A 13,943-nucleotide genomic window follows, 5' to 3' on the forward strand; every position below is an offset into this window, starting at 1 on the left:
AGCAAAAGAAAATCCAGTAGCAGTTCCTGAGTGTCTGTGGCTTTAATTACTTATAGCCAATCATATTCTGAAAGTATTACATGGAAATTTCCCTAAATTAAAACAAATCTTAAGTTTGAAGCCATGTGCTGCTCTGAGATCATGGTGAAATTGAATGCTGTCTGCTCTGACACTCTCAAGAACCTGAGCCATACCTGTGTGTAGTGTCTTCATTGTATATGATGCCCACTTGTTAATGGCTTGGTAACCCTCTCCGTAATTAGATCCAGCATTCCGCGTCTTATACTTGATTTTGTGTAATCCTTATGCAGTGCCTAATTTACGTTACAGTCCTACCTTCTACACATACTGTATGACATCACTTGGGCATATGTCTTCTCCCATTGTCACTAGAAGATACATGAGGATAGTACAATTTTAAGAAAAAGAAACCACATTCGCATAACTTCCATTCCAATACAGTGTTATAATCACTTAGTGTGCATGACTCATAAAATAACCTATATTGCTAATATATACACATAGAGGAAAGCATAATAAGCATGATTTTCATCATGGTCCAGTTTCAGGAACCCACCAGGACTCACTGCACATCATCCTTATAGACAGGGAGGGCTACAATACAAGGATAGCTGAGGAAAGACAAGACGCATGGTGTAGTAAGAAATGAACATAAGGCCAGATGAAAGGAAGCAGCAGTTAGGGGAGCGAAAAGAGCAAAAATCAAGAGCAACTGGCCCAAAGAGTCATACAGCTGAGGGAAAGCTCTGAAATAGGGAGATTGTCCCTAAGCAATCAGGGAGGTCGGGACAGAAGTTTGCTAAGTAACCCTGCCTTTTGACAGTAGTACATCACTAGGCAATTCGGGGGCTGGTTTTAAAATGAGTATAAGAATTCACACGGTGGGGCTATGCAAATATGGTGGCTAGATAATCTCAGTCAAAAGACAGAGACTTCAGCATGAATGAGTCCCCCACTAATATAACAAACATCCTACCCTTAGACTTTGAATCTATTGATTAATGTGGAATATCAAGCTTTGAATGTACTTGGAGAACTTCACTAAAAAATAAAAGACCTTTCTAGAGGAAAGTAAAATGTAATTATTTTAATATGAATTAAAATGTAATTAATTACCTCAATTTTTCCTTCATACATACCCATTGAAAGAGCTTCTATATTCAATCAGATAAGTCTTACAACACATTCACATAGACATATTAAAAAAAACATAGCTAAGGAATTCTTTGAACAACTTTCCTCTAAATAATTTTGCGTATTATGACTGAGGTATGATAGAGTATAATCATTTAGTGTGTACAATGTATTCATTTTATTACATGAACATGGGACCATCTCAACATTTAATCAGTAAGACTAATATCCCTATCACTCCCACATTTCCTCCTATTCAATAATAGCTAGGTTATTATTGCCCCCACTGTCTTCTTCCTCTGTAAGCAATTGTTCTTTGGGTTTCTGTCCCGTGTCGGTTTGCACTCTTTTAGAACACTGTACTAATAAGACAGCAGAACAAATGCTCTTCTTTTCTTTTTGAGACAGGTTCTTGTTATATAGCCCAGGCTGGCCTAGAACTCATCACCCTTCTGCTTCAGCTTCCCAAGTGCTGTAATTACAGATGTGTGAGACCACAACCATTTACCACGCTTCCAATTGTTCCACCTTTCCTTTGGACTGGCTTCATTCAGTAAACAGAATGAGTTTTCAATTCTTCATCTTAGTGTCTGTGAATAGATGGTTTCATTTTTAAGATGCTGAACTATGTACATGAATATGTGTCGGTAGATGGGTGCACCACAAGTATAGATGCCCTTGGAGAACAAAGGCTTTGGACCACCCTAGAGCTGGAATTAAAGGCCGTTGTGAGCAGCCAGATATAAGGGGTGTGAACAGGACGTGGGGCCTCTGTAACAGCGGTGTTTTACCTGCTGAGTTTCCACCCCTTTATTTTCATTGTATAGATGCACTAGAATTTGTTCCTCTGTGCTGCTTTGGTTGGAATTATGTGCACACTTCACCTTCTTTGCCAGTGTTACTGGGAAAGTCCTTAGTCCCTTTGCATTTATCTCCTCTATAACAAATGATTTGAATGTCTATTTCATAGGCATTTTAGAGAATCAGGAAATGAACTATTGTGAAGACTGACTACCATGTAGTAAATAAAATCTGGACATATTTTTAAGCTGTTATAAGTTTCTTTTTTTATGGGGGTGCTTCAAGACAGGGTTTCTCTGTGTAGCCCTGGCTGTCCTGAGACTTACTTTGCAGACCAGGCTGGATTTGAACTCAGGGATCTGCCTGCCTCTGCCTCCTGTGTGCTGGGAATTAAGGCATGCACCACCACTGCACAACTAGTTGTTGTAATTTTCTAATTGCCATTTATTATAAAATAACACTATTTTTTCATATTAAAATACTTTTTTTTTTACCTAGCACAGTGGTACATATCTGTAATCCTAGCACTGAAGGTAGAGGTAGAAGGGTTAGGAACTCAAAATCAAGGAAAGCCTAGGATCTGCAAGACCCTGTCCCAAGCCAAAACACAAACAAACAAAAAGCCCCAATTTATTCTTTGCTGCATATTTTAGTGCCCATTTTTCTTGATCTCTATAACGATTCTAATCCCATTTCAAACCCATGGATATCAATACTCTTGACTCCTCTAATGTAAGACTACTGTTCTTTTAAGTTATATTACCTTCTGGAATTGATGAGTCATTGCTTTGTGTAATGTTGTACCCAGGTGCCTAGTGTTGATAGCGCAATGGTCAGGCTAGGAAAAGGTCATCAAGGTGCATCGGGGAAGCTGTGTTTGCGTCACAAATGTTCCCTTAGATTTAGAGGGTGTGTTCTCAGGAGGGGTTCTGGGGGGACAGGCGAAGAGTGTTCTTCCTCAGGTGCTGCCCTGAGTCTGCTTTATTTCCCTCACAGCTGCTTGTGTTAAGTGTGCCTACGCTGGATTTGCCCGTTAGCCTTTTTCTATTGAATATATATCATAAATAAATAAAATGTATAGGAAAAATAAGTAAATGCTGTTTTTCTTTTTCATTATATTCTTCTTAAATATAATGTTCAACTAATGCAGCAAACAGTTTAGTAGGCAGGTGTCAATGAACACAAGAATTTTAATTTCTCCCTGTGGATATTGTGAGAGGGGTCCATTAGGTCCGCTTGTTTTTCTCTGACGTTAATTCTACTTGATTCATATAATTTTTTTATCTCTCTCTCTCTCTCTCTCTCTCTCTCTCTCTCTCTCTCTTTCTCTCTCTCTCTGTCACACACACACACACACATACACACACACACACACACACACACACAGTGCTAGTGGCACACACAATGTGCATACAAAACTGGCAGTGATGTAAATAATGAAAAGCCTGTATCCGTAATAGTGAAGAGTTAGCACCATCATTTCCCTAGACAGAAGACTGTATTACATAGAAATTTCTTTTTTTAAAGATTTCATTTGGGGGGTTAAAAAGATAGCACAGCAGTAAAGAGCACTGGCTGTTTTTTCAGGTGATGGGGATTTGATTCCTAGCCCTTAGGCAGCAAGCTAGCAACCATCTTTAAGTCCAGCTCCAGGTGATCTGATACCCTCTTCTGGTCTCCATGGGCACTGCATGAACATGTTGCACAGACATAATGCAGGCAAAGCATCAACACATATAAAGCAAAATGCAAAAAATTATTTTAAAAAGATTTTTATTTTTAAAATGTGTGTGGGGTGGGATGGGGTTGGGCACATGAACGCAGTGCCCATGGGAGCCAGAAGAAAATGTTGGATCCCATGGAGCTGGAATAACTGCCAAGGCTGTGAGCTGCCCAAGGTGGGTGCTAGAAACTGAGACAGTTCTTATGCCAGAGCAGTAGGTAGTCTTAGTGGTCGTAGTCATCTCTCCAGACCCTATACAGAAGTTTCTAATAAAATTAGATATTTCACAGATAGGAGCTGTGATGCTTACAAACATCTGTCATCTGTGGGGGTGGAGGACAGAGCTGCTAAAAGCCAAGTGGCAACTGTCTTATTTCCTACTGGATTTTAGTAACTTGATGATTAAAAGGATTGTCTCCTCACTAATAGATTTTCACAGGAAGTGTATGTATTTATAGTAATATAATGTTTCATGTTTTACCAGGATAAGCTGTAGTGTGCAGACATCTACAAATTGTGATAACTCGTTGGAAACACAGAATTCTGCCCACCAAGCTACAGGAGTGGTGCAAATGAGAATCAAAAATGCCAACAGCCACCACGACAGGCTGAGCCAAACTAAATCCATGATCCTCACTGATGCTGGGAAGAAGGTCACTGAACCTGTAAGTCAAATACTCCAAACATGCCACTTCCTTTTAGCAGACAGATTTAAAAAAACAAAAACAAAAACAAAAACAACACCCCCCAGCTAATTAGCTTTGTTTTGTTTGTTTATCTAATGTGCACCAGAAAACTGTTTTGTAATGGATTTTATCTTGCCTACTTATAGTCATAATAATATCCCCAGTTACAAGAGCAGAGCTGGGCCTAATCCAGAGCAATAAAGGGGATGTGGAGCCAGGCTGAAGAGCACCTTTGACTCATTTTAAGGGCGTCTGCTATCATGCTTCATTGTCATAAAAATAATGAGGTTATGCTAGCATGCGGCGTTTGTACTTCCAAATACAGTACATCACTTTGAAAAGCCAGAGGCTAAAATTAGCTAAGAATGAACTGAGGGGAAAAAATCAACAACTAAAAAAATGTGAAAAATCTCTTTCTTAAAATCTCCCCCTAACCTAATAGAGAAGAGTTGAAATTGTGGTTTGATTTGCAGCAGGCTCCAAGCGGCTGCAATGGTGTGGCTATTTAAGGTTTGGAGAGGAAGCCATTTTGTTTCGATAATGTGTCATTAGAAAGATTTGAAATAAAATAGTTAGAGATGAACTCTACTGCCAATTGTGTCCCTGGCCCTGCACGCATCCTGAGCCACTATACCCACTGATTGCAATGAGTCTCCTCTGGTTAATTTTCTACCATAATGGTGGTAACTTGCAGCTGAGGCCATAGAATGTTACAAAATTATTTATGCAATGTTAGCCACTCTTTTGGACCCCAGATCTATTTTGTTTGTCACAGTGAGAGGAAGAGGGAGAAATAAGTTAGCTGGGGACAGACCATGAGTCCCAGTCACCCTGCAGAAGCATGTGAGCTATTAATTGAGTATTCTGTTAATATCATAGGGGCCTATGAAATATTCAGCTCCCTAACTGCGTTATTAAATGAGGTAAACTTACTGAGTAGAATGTTACCAATTATATTTATTTTCCATTTTTCACTTGAATTTCAAGTGCAAAATTAACTCACAGCAATTTCAGGGGGTTGAGAAATATATGAATTTAATCATTTCTTCCTCAGGTGTTGTAGACAGACTTAATGTGAGAAAGCCAGTGTTGATACAGGGGGAGTGAGAAATCCACCCTTAGATAAGGTAACTGTGAGAAAAGCATTTTCCTTTATTGACTTTCTCATTTACAACAATTGTCTGCTGGGAGGCACAACACTGTTAGCTGCCTTCACTTTAAAAACAGCTAGCTGTTTGTCAACTATGAACTTAAGACAGTGGTTAGAGTCAATTATTGGACTCTCTATATGTTCTATCCATAAGAACGGTACCTTTGGAAAAGTTTAAAAGTTAAGTATATTTAATGATGCCTAACATATTTTATTGGCTGTGTTTAACAAAAGGCACTATGCCGCAGTTGTTTTTGACAAGCATGAAAACATCACAGCATGAGACTGCAAAAGGAATTATGGAGAGAAATTACAAGTGATCCATCTCTCAATGAATTATCCACCTCAATAGCCCGCAGAACTCAGCTACCAATTAACACCTACTTTATTACATGTTGGGATGTACTTAATAACTTTCATGTGTTTATGCACTATTACCTTGACTGATGCCTCTTGTACAATTAGGCATAATTGGCATATCAATATGCAAAAGTTAAAAGGATTAACCCTCTTAAAACTAATGAGCATTTCTGTATCCAGCTGCTAAATGAGACAAAATTAGCATTTTTCACTTTTGGGCAGGATTTGATCATGCAGTTTCTCATTGTTGGTATTACCTTGTTACATAACTTTAGTTTGGGGGGTTGTATGCTGGACTGCTGGAGAAAAAGAGTTTTCCAAAGTTAAATTAGCTGTAATTATCCCAGCTTTTGTTTCCGCATCCTTAGTCTGAGCAATATGGATTCCTCGATAAGGAACAAAAATAAAAGTTACTTCTGGTTATGTGTACTCAGTGCATAATTATATAAAAGGGGTGTTTTAGTGAGGATATGTCATTTCACGGAGAAAACTTGGCTCAGAGATCCTGTATTGAAAGCTTGCCATGGCACTAATTTTCTTTCTGTCTCAGTTCTTTTCATCTTTTTTTCCATGCACAATTTTCTGACTAGATACTGACAGAATGTAAAGTATTTTGGCATATTTATTCAAACAAGCCTGTTAAAGTTATCTGCTTGGTTTTTCAGAAGTTGGGCGACGGTGTGAGGTCAAGGGGGAGAGTTCGCATTTGGAAGGGGGAGGGAGATGTACCCTAAAAATTTGTATGCATGTTTGCACAAAGCAGTTTGTTTCAACAGAGACACATACATGAAAATCTCTACAAAAGAAACATTAGGTGCTCAAAGGCTACACATAGGCTGTGTGGCTTGTTTAATAAAAATGTCTTATTTATAATATCTGTTTATTGGAAAGTCTCATTTTAAACTACTGGACTAACTGATAACATAAGCTGTCTGATATTCACAGTGATTTCATTATTATTTTTAATATTTTAAGGTAAAATCAATAGAAGTTTTCATTAATTCACAATTTCATTTGTTGAGTTACAGTATTTTTATATGACTGTTTACTTATAGCATACAATATTTTGTCATTTGTAAGTCCTTTAAGATTCTGAAAATTGAAGTGATTTTGAAATGCTAATGTAGTTCTTAAACCCAAGAAGTACAAACAGGTGAATTTAGTTGGAAATTTGAGAATTCTGATGACCTAAATGTTTTAGGAAAGCATTTCAGTCACACAGGTACCCCATATGACATTAGAATGATGTGTGTGTGTGTGTGTGTGTGTGTGTGTGTGTGTGTGTGTGTGTGTGTGTTTCTATTTAAACATCAAATAATTAATATCAAAATTTCAAGAAGTTGATTTGGTACTCAGGGAATGTTGGACAGGTAGGACTATTGGGTGTTGAAGGATGCAGTTTGCAAGACAATTGCCTCTCCGTTAAAGAAATCTGGAGCATTCCATTTGAGTGGGAAGGAAGCTTCCTGGTCTCTGCAGTGATCTGTTGTCCCATCCTGAGATGCATAGTGAGGCCTCTGAAAGGAGGGTAGCTTGTTTTCCAGAACACACTAGTTGGAAAAGCAGACAGCAAGGATAAAAAAATGGAGCAAGTGAAGTTGCCTGTCAAAGGGCAGAAAGGCCAATGTGTAATTCAGCAAATAGCTGGTACAAAAGGTTCAGTGCACTTCGATGTCTATTTATCATAGGGATGCTCTAGTCTACCAGACAGTTTAAAATAGATATTAATGAACAGTTTAAACAGTCCAAATCAGGAAGCTGCAAACACAGGATCTGCAGGCTGGAGCCATTTCAGCATTTAATGCTGGTGTCTTCCGCAGTGACAAGCATGAATATTCACCATTTCCATCCTGCAAACCCACAGAAGGGCATTACTACATTCATGGCCATCATGAACAGAGAAATATGTTTTCACTGGTGTTTAGATGAGGACTTAGGTCAAGCCATCCCTAAGTGTTAACATACAAGATTCCTCTTACCCCCGTTAACACACTGCCTCTGTTCTCTCTCTCTTTTTCATTTCAATGTATTATCAGAAAAAAAGAGGAAACAATTTTCTTTTGTTTCTTACTTCTGTCATTATAGGATACTTGCCAAAGTTGTGGCTAGCCAAAAAGGCAGACATAAAAATCACTACTAAAAATATAAGCCTTCTGTTTCGCAGACTTTTTGAGAAATATTATGAGATTGTAGGGCATGTCCATATTTACTTCAAATCAAGCTTATAGTTAGGGTTGAAGCTTTGTTTGGATAAATTGTCCTGAAGTGGATCCTGATATTTAATTAAAATGACACTAAATCACATTGAATTGATAAGACTTGGCATCTCAAACAAAGGTAATTGCCCGTATTGGTTTTGTGCAAAAATAGCGCTGCTTGGAAAATGTGCAGGCAACACAGACTGTCAACTCCATTTATAGATCGATATGTGAAAACCATTGATCAGGCAGGCATGTGTAACAGTAACACTTTGCATTTATTTGTTGTTTTTATACCACATTAAGGCTTACAGGATTATAGACTTCCTAAATATTTTGACTTCCTCATAAATATATGATCTGTTGCATGTTAATTAAATGAGAGTCTGTAGCCATTTCTAAAATTGTTTTTAGTTTGATGGTTTCCTTTTATTGCCATGGATCGTATGATCTGAAAATGGATTAGTTTTCTTTTGCATAAAGATTATTAAAGCTTATTTTAATGTGTCCTATTTAATGTAAGATGTGACTGCCGTTTTGCTTTGGAAAACATAGACACAGACAGTTATTTTCTCGTAGTGAGTGGCTGATCTGTTTTTTATTAACTGGGCATTCTCGGTGCACAGGGTAGAATTATTTCCTGACATATTCTGCACACCCAAAAAATAACAGGTATTCTTGATTTCTCTGATAGAATTTGTTTTCTTTCTTTTCTTTTTATCTAGCTCTGTGACACAGGCATCTGATTGAACATTATGTAGAAAACAAACTGATCATTTCAATTAAATTTTAAACACACACCAATGCAATCTGAATTCTATCTTTCTGATTTGAAAACAAGCCTCATGAACTGTCCTTCTGTGCTGCATTCTGCAGCTGAATCTTCCTTATCTCATCAGTGTAAGGACAGTGTTTTGTTCCTAATCTTTATTGGACTATTGTAGATGACATTTGTAAGCCATTTTGGTTTATAAGGAAAAGCTGGAGGACAGTGGAGTGAGACTCTCCGCAGATCCAAAGCTCTGATACGACGACGCAATAATGTGTCTTCCACTGCAATTTTCTTTGCCACTGAGAGGTCAATTCTGTTGAAGAATCTTTTTGTACCCTCTGTAAACGTTAGGAGTGCTGCTTTCAAGACAACATTCAGCTTTGTGCATGATATTAAAATGCTACAAGAAGCAAGACTTCAGACACACGAAGATTAAAGAAAATGAAACAAGAACAATACACAGAAACTCCCAGGTTGCCTAAGGTAACCAGCCTCCAGCTGTTGGCAGTCATGCAGTGGAGCAGATGAAAAAGTTTGTTAGTCAGAATTTCCACTTTCCTACAATATGCCCCAGAGAAGATTCAAACCCCAACAGAGGTTTCCGTCTCTGTCTGTGCCACCCTGTGCCATTTCATGCTGGGAAATCTTTTAACTCTATTTACCAAGTACAAATTGGGGTTCCCAAAAGGTGGGGGAAGTGTATGGTAAAATTAAAGAGTCCATACTTCAAAGAATGAGCCAGGGCTCTGGAGTTCACACACGTGGCAAGCACCGTTTTCCTTTTTACTTGAGCACAGAGCTAAATTTGTTTATAATCTCCTACTGATTGAACATGGTGCAGAATGTACATGAGATACATTTTTTTAAAAGTTAGTCCTCTGATTACTAATTTGAATCCAAAACTCTAACCTTGTTAGCATCTGGACTTATTTCCATAATAACAACCCCTTCAGAACCTACAAAGTAATGAATAATTGACAACAAATGAAATGTTTTGATAGTTGTCGGCACAAAGCATGTTTAATGTTTTGTGTTGCTTCCTAGCTAATTATGTAGATGACACATTTGTCAGACCTTGACTGCCATTAGAAACGTGTTTCCAGAGGGGAGAAAAACAGGCTATTCATAGAGTAATTAACTAGAATGCTCAATGACCTGTGAGAGATTCAAATCGCTGCCAGTTCAGACATTGTTTTGTTACAGAGCAGAGGGGTAATTAAAATTCCAAATTACAGTCTTATGATGGAGCATTTGTTTGTTGACAGTATACTCTTACTCTAGTTTGTTAATTCTTTTTTAAATTGCTTCTAATCCATTTTATAGCTTTAGTAGTCCCGTCTTTGAATTTACTGACAACTAATATTATGGTAAATTGTACTTGAATGGAGGACTGCCTGCTTCAGTTCCCTGGGAGCACAAGGTGGGTGGGACAGAGACGGTCCCTCCTGAAACTGACATACAAGGTGCTGTCAGCGGAATGTCACTGCCCCGAAACATCTTGTTAAACACTCCATTCCCAGCTCTGTGTTAAGGGCAATATCTCAGTAAAAAAAAACCAACAGAGATCAAAAGGAAAATTTCAGTGAACACCTAAAAATACTGAAAGAAACCTGTCCCCAACAAGAAATGATAGATGAGGTTTTGAGCACACAGAAAGAAGAGAGAGGAGGTAGCCCTGTGGAGGCAGACTTGAGCGTGTGGAGACAGGTGCTGGGTTAATTTCGTGGGATACAGCAGTGCACAGAGAAGCTCAGACACATCACTCAATGTGGCAGTTTTTGCAGCGATACTTTCATCCCAGGTCAATAAGAAACCTGGGATAACAGGTGTCACTTCTGTGGCTTTTCCAGGAAGTGTTCGAGAGGTTTGCAAATCTAGAGGGCTACACTAGCCTAGAAAGCTTCAGCTCCAGCACAACATTTATGTAGGTTGCTGAAAGTGAGACTATAGTTTTATTAAAGAGATCTGACAGAAGTCACACGGTGTTTGATGCAGGCGAGTTGACAGAGGCATCCAGTGGGCACTGATTATCCTGAAGTCACTGTCAGCTAGGATTGATTTTCACTTCTCCGTTTATGTAACGGTTCCTGTAATACAGCTGACCCCGAATCACGTTACCTTGTCATTTCTCTGCATGGATCAAGAAGAGATGAGCTGAAAATAGCGAGACACCGACCTTGAACTTGCCAGAGAAGTGAGAAGTGACAGTGGGGTTTTCTGTAGTTCATGCACAAAGATGAAAGCAGGCTGCTCTCTGCTGAGTTCAGCGCAGCAGCACAAGGGGGCAGAACAGCACTGGAGATCACAGGTAAAAGCTTTAGCACCGTGTGCAGAAGCCGGAATCTGTGTGAGAGCAGAGGTCTGATTTTTTACATCTTAGTGAGACATAAAGGAGAATTACTGATGAATCAAAATCTCGGGTCCCATGATGTCCCTAGTCAGTAATCTAAAATTATACATTCTAATTAAAAGAGGTTACCTAATATTCCGAGTGCCAGCAACTATGCTTTTCCAACCGGTTATCTGCAGTGCCTCTTCTTTTATTCATATGTTACTTTACCCTCAAAACAACTGTGAACTGTACTCAGCATTAGTAAGAGAGTCTTATGACAAGCTCCAACGGTGACCCGCCAGTTTGAGAAAGGTGAAATCCAAGGTAAAGAATGGGTTTTGCCAATGAATTCAAGTTTGCCGGTATGTTGTAGCTTTTCCAATTTTAATATTTGCCTCCATTTCCAATAACTGCCTTTTTATAGACCATGATTACAGGCGAGGTTAACTTAAACCAAGGCATAGTGAACAGTCCTTTACTTACTGAAGCTGAACCATCATTGGTTCATAAGTGCTGTTCACACAGTTTCTCACGTTAGGCCGAGGACTGAGAGAAAAGCAAAGAACAACTCAACTAAAGCCCAGGTTATAGATGCCTGGTGCAATGCCACAATGCCATCTTTGCATGTGTGATGGTTCATCAATATTTCTGAAAAATCTATGTAATACCTAGATATTTTCTTACATGTAGTAGATTCTACATGTCTGCATACAGGCTTATAGCATTTGTGAATGCATACAGAATTCTGTATCTGCATATATAGTATGTATACATATCTATAAAGAAACACTGCACAAGTAAGCTCATACATATTTATATAAATAACATGCTTTTGTACTCATTTGTGTATTTCTGGAAAATAATACATATATATATATATATTTGCAGACAGAAATATCAATATCAGTTTAATAATCTTTTAAGATTCAGCTCAGTATATAGTGACAATCTTAAGTTCTAAAACAATAAGTGGAATCTTTATTTTTAGGGTACAATAAATTGGGGATCATTCTGTCACCAAAAATGAGTCTAAAAATATTTTCAGTACATGGGTCATTTCAGAATTTCTTAATACCTATATTTTAGCCTCTGAAACAAGGAAAATATCAGTACTCTGACTTTCCATGATTAGGGAAGGGAGTATGTCAGGGGATATTGAGGGGCTTAACATTCTGAAGTGTGTGTGTGTGTGTGTGTGTGTGTGTGTGTGTGTGTGTGTGTGTGTGGCTGATGCCTTTCAGGAAGTTCTGGGAAGCTGTCTGAGAGTCTCGAAGACTTCTCCTTCCTGCTCTGAGGAGTGGTGTGAGCACACAGACCTCCAGGTGCCCTCTCCTAGGCGGTAGTAAATCCATCCCTAAACGGTTGATTAGCCTCTGCTTCTAAGGTCACTGATGACATAAAGCCATCGGTGGCTAAAACAATTCCCCAGAGTTTTGGTTTGGATTTTACTTTTTTCTCTTCCCTCTCTTCAGTTTGCAAGGCTTTTAATAAGGAACTCCACTCCCCGATGTGTTCAGATTCGGTTTATTGTTGCCATCTGTTTAATTATCCTCTCAGGTTTGTGTCGGGAAGCATGAAAGTATTTTCTCCAGCCTTTGAATCCCTATGTTCCTGAAGAGATGTGGGTAAAGTACGTGTCAGTTTTCAAAGAGAGTATTAAAAACTGATAAGCAGAACCATCTCCAAACAGCAGCTCCGAAGGCCAAGGCATTATTTTGTACATTAATGCTTGTTGCAACTAATTAGCAAATGTACAGCCTTGTGGCTCGGTGGCAGACGCACACGATGCCGTCTCGGTTACATGCAGTCTTCTATGGTGCTTCTTGCAGGTGACAGGTTTTTGTGATTTCTGTTTCCTTGCGATGCGCTGACAATAAGTTTATCGGAGGAAGAGAGGGGATTTGAGTTGCGACAGCACATGTGTTTGTCATATGTCAAGCAGGTTTAAGGAAGTGCTAATGTTAAAAAGCAGCAAATATGTGAAAACAAGGACGGCCTCCTTGGGGAAAGAGGAAAAAATGAAAGGGAACTCAGAATCGTTTTATCCTTCCCTGTTCCCCCACTTTCCCAGTCCCCTCAGCCCTCCATCTTTCCCATTACAACTATTATATTATAGCATTGAATCTTTTTCGGTTTTTTTTTTTTTTGTTTTTCACTCTGAGACTCAGTGCCATGATTTTTCTCTGGTGGACACTCTTCTCACATTTTATCTGATGCATTTTTTTCCCCTACGCAGAATTCTTTGAAAAACAATGCAGTGGCTGGCATAGACTCGTTATCAGGTCATACCAAAATTAATCTGTATACTGGCATCTGGGTAAAATAACACACAGTGAAGCAAATCAGTGTGTCAATATCCAGAGGTCACTCAGAAACTCCAGCAAGAAGGAAACCTAGCACATTTACACCCCGAATCAAAGAAGCCAAATAACTACCAATGAGGTAGTTATAATGAGGTAGTTATAAATGACCTGATTTTTCCTGAGATTCCTATATTATGTTTGATGGTATTCAGAAATGTCAGTCTTGTTTTTATTCACTGTCTTCCCAAGGCATCAGAAGCAGAGGTAATCAGAACGCTGTTCTATTATTGTAGTGTGGGTGGCCACACTGTGGTGTAGCCTTATGCTTATACAGGCTCTCTGACAGGGAGGAGTAATGGGTGCACTAAACTTTCCTCCTCGGTTACCTTTGGGCACCTGACCTGCTTTCTTTCCCACAGGGTGAAAGAGAGCTACTGTCTCGTATATGCAATGAGAAGGGACA

At 38.9% G+C, this 13,943-nt stretch overlaps 1 protein-coding gene across 2 annotated transcripts in view; it reads left to right on the forward strand.

Moving 5' to 3' along the window:
- Arhgap15 (Rho GTPase activating protein 15) overlaps nucleotides 1–13,943 on the forward strand; it is a 599,688-nt gene that overhangs the window by 23,439 nt on the left and 562,306 nt on the right. Inside the window, exon 2 of one of the 2 annotated variants that reach the window (XM_006974294.3) lies at nucleotides 4,164–4,344. The exons of the other annotated variant lie outside the window; for it this stretch is intronic. Coding sequence (XP_006974356.1) covers nucleotides 4,164–4,344 — 181 coding nt within the window. The remainder of the gene's footprint in view (nucleotides 1–4,163; nucleotides 4,345–13,943) is intronic. 2 annotated transcript variants of the gene reach the window in all.

This window comes from Peromyscus maniculatus, chromosome 4, assembly GCF_049852395.1.
Source record: "Peromyscus maniculatus bairdii isolate BWxNUB_F1_BW_parent chromosome 4, HU_Pman_BW_mat_3.1, whole genome shotgun sequence".
Classification (NCBI taxonomy): Eukaryota; Metazoa; Chordata; class Mammalia; order Rodentia; family Cricetidae; genus Peromyscus; species Peromyscus maniculatus.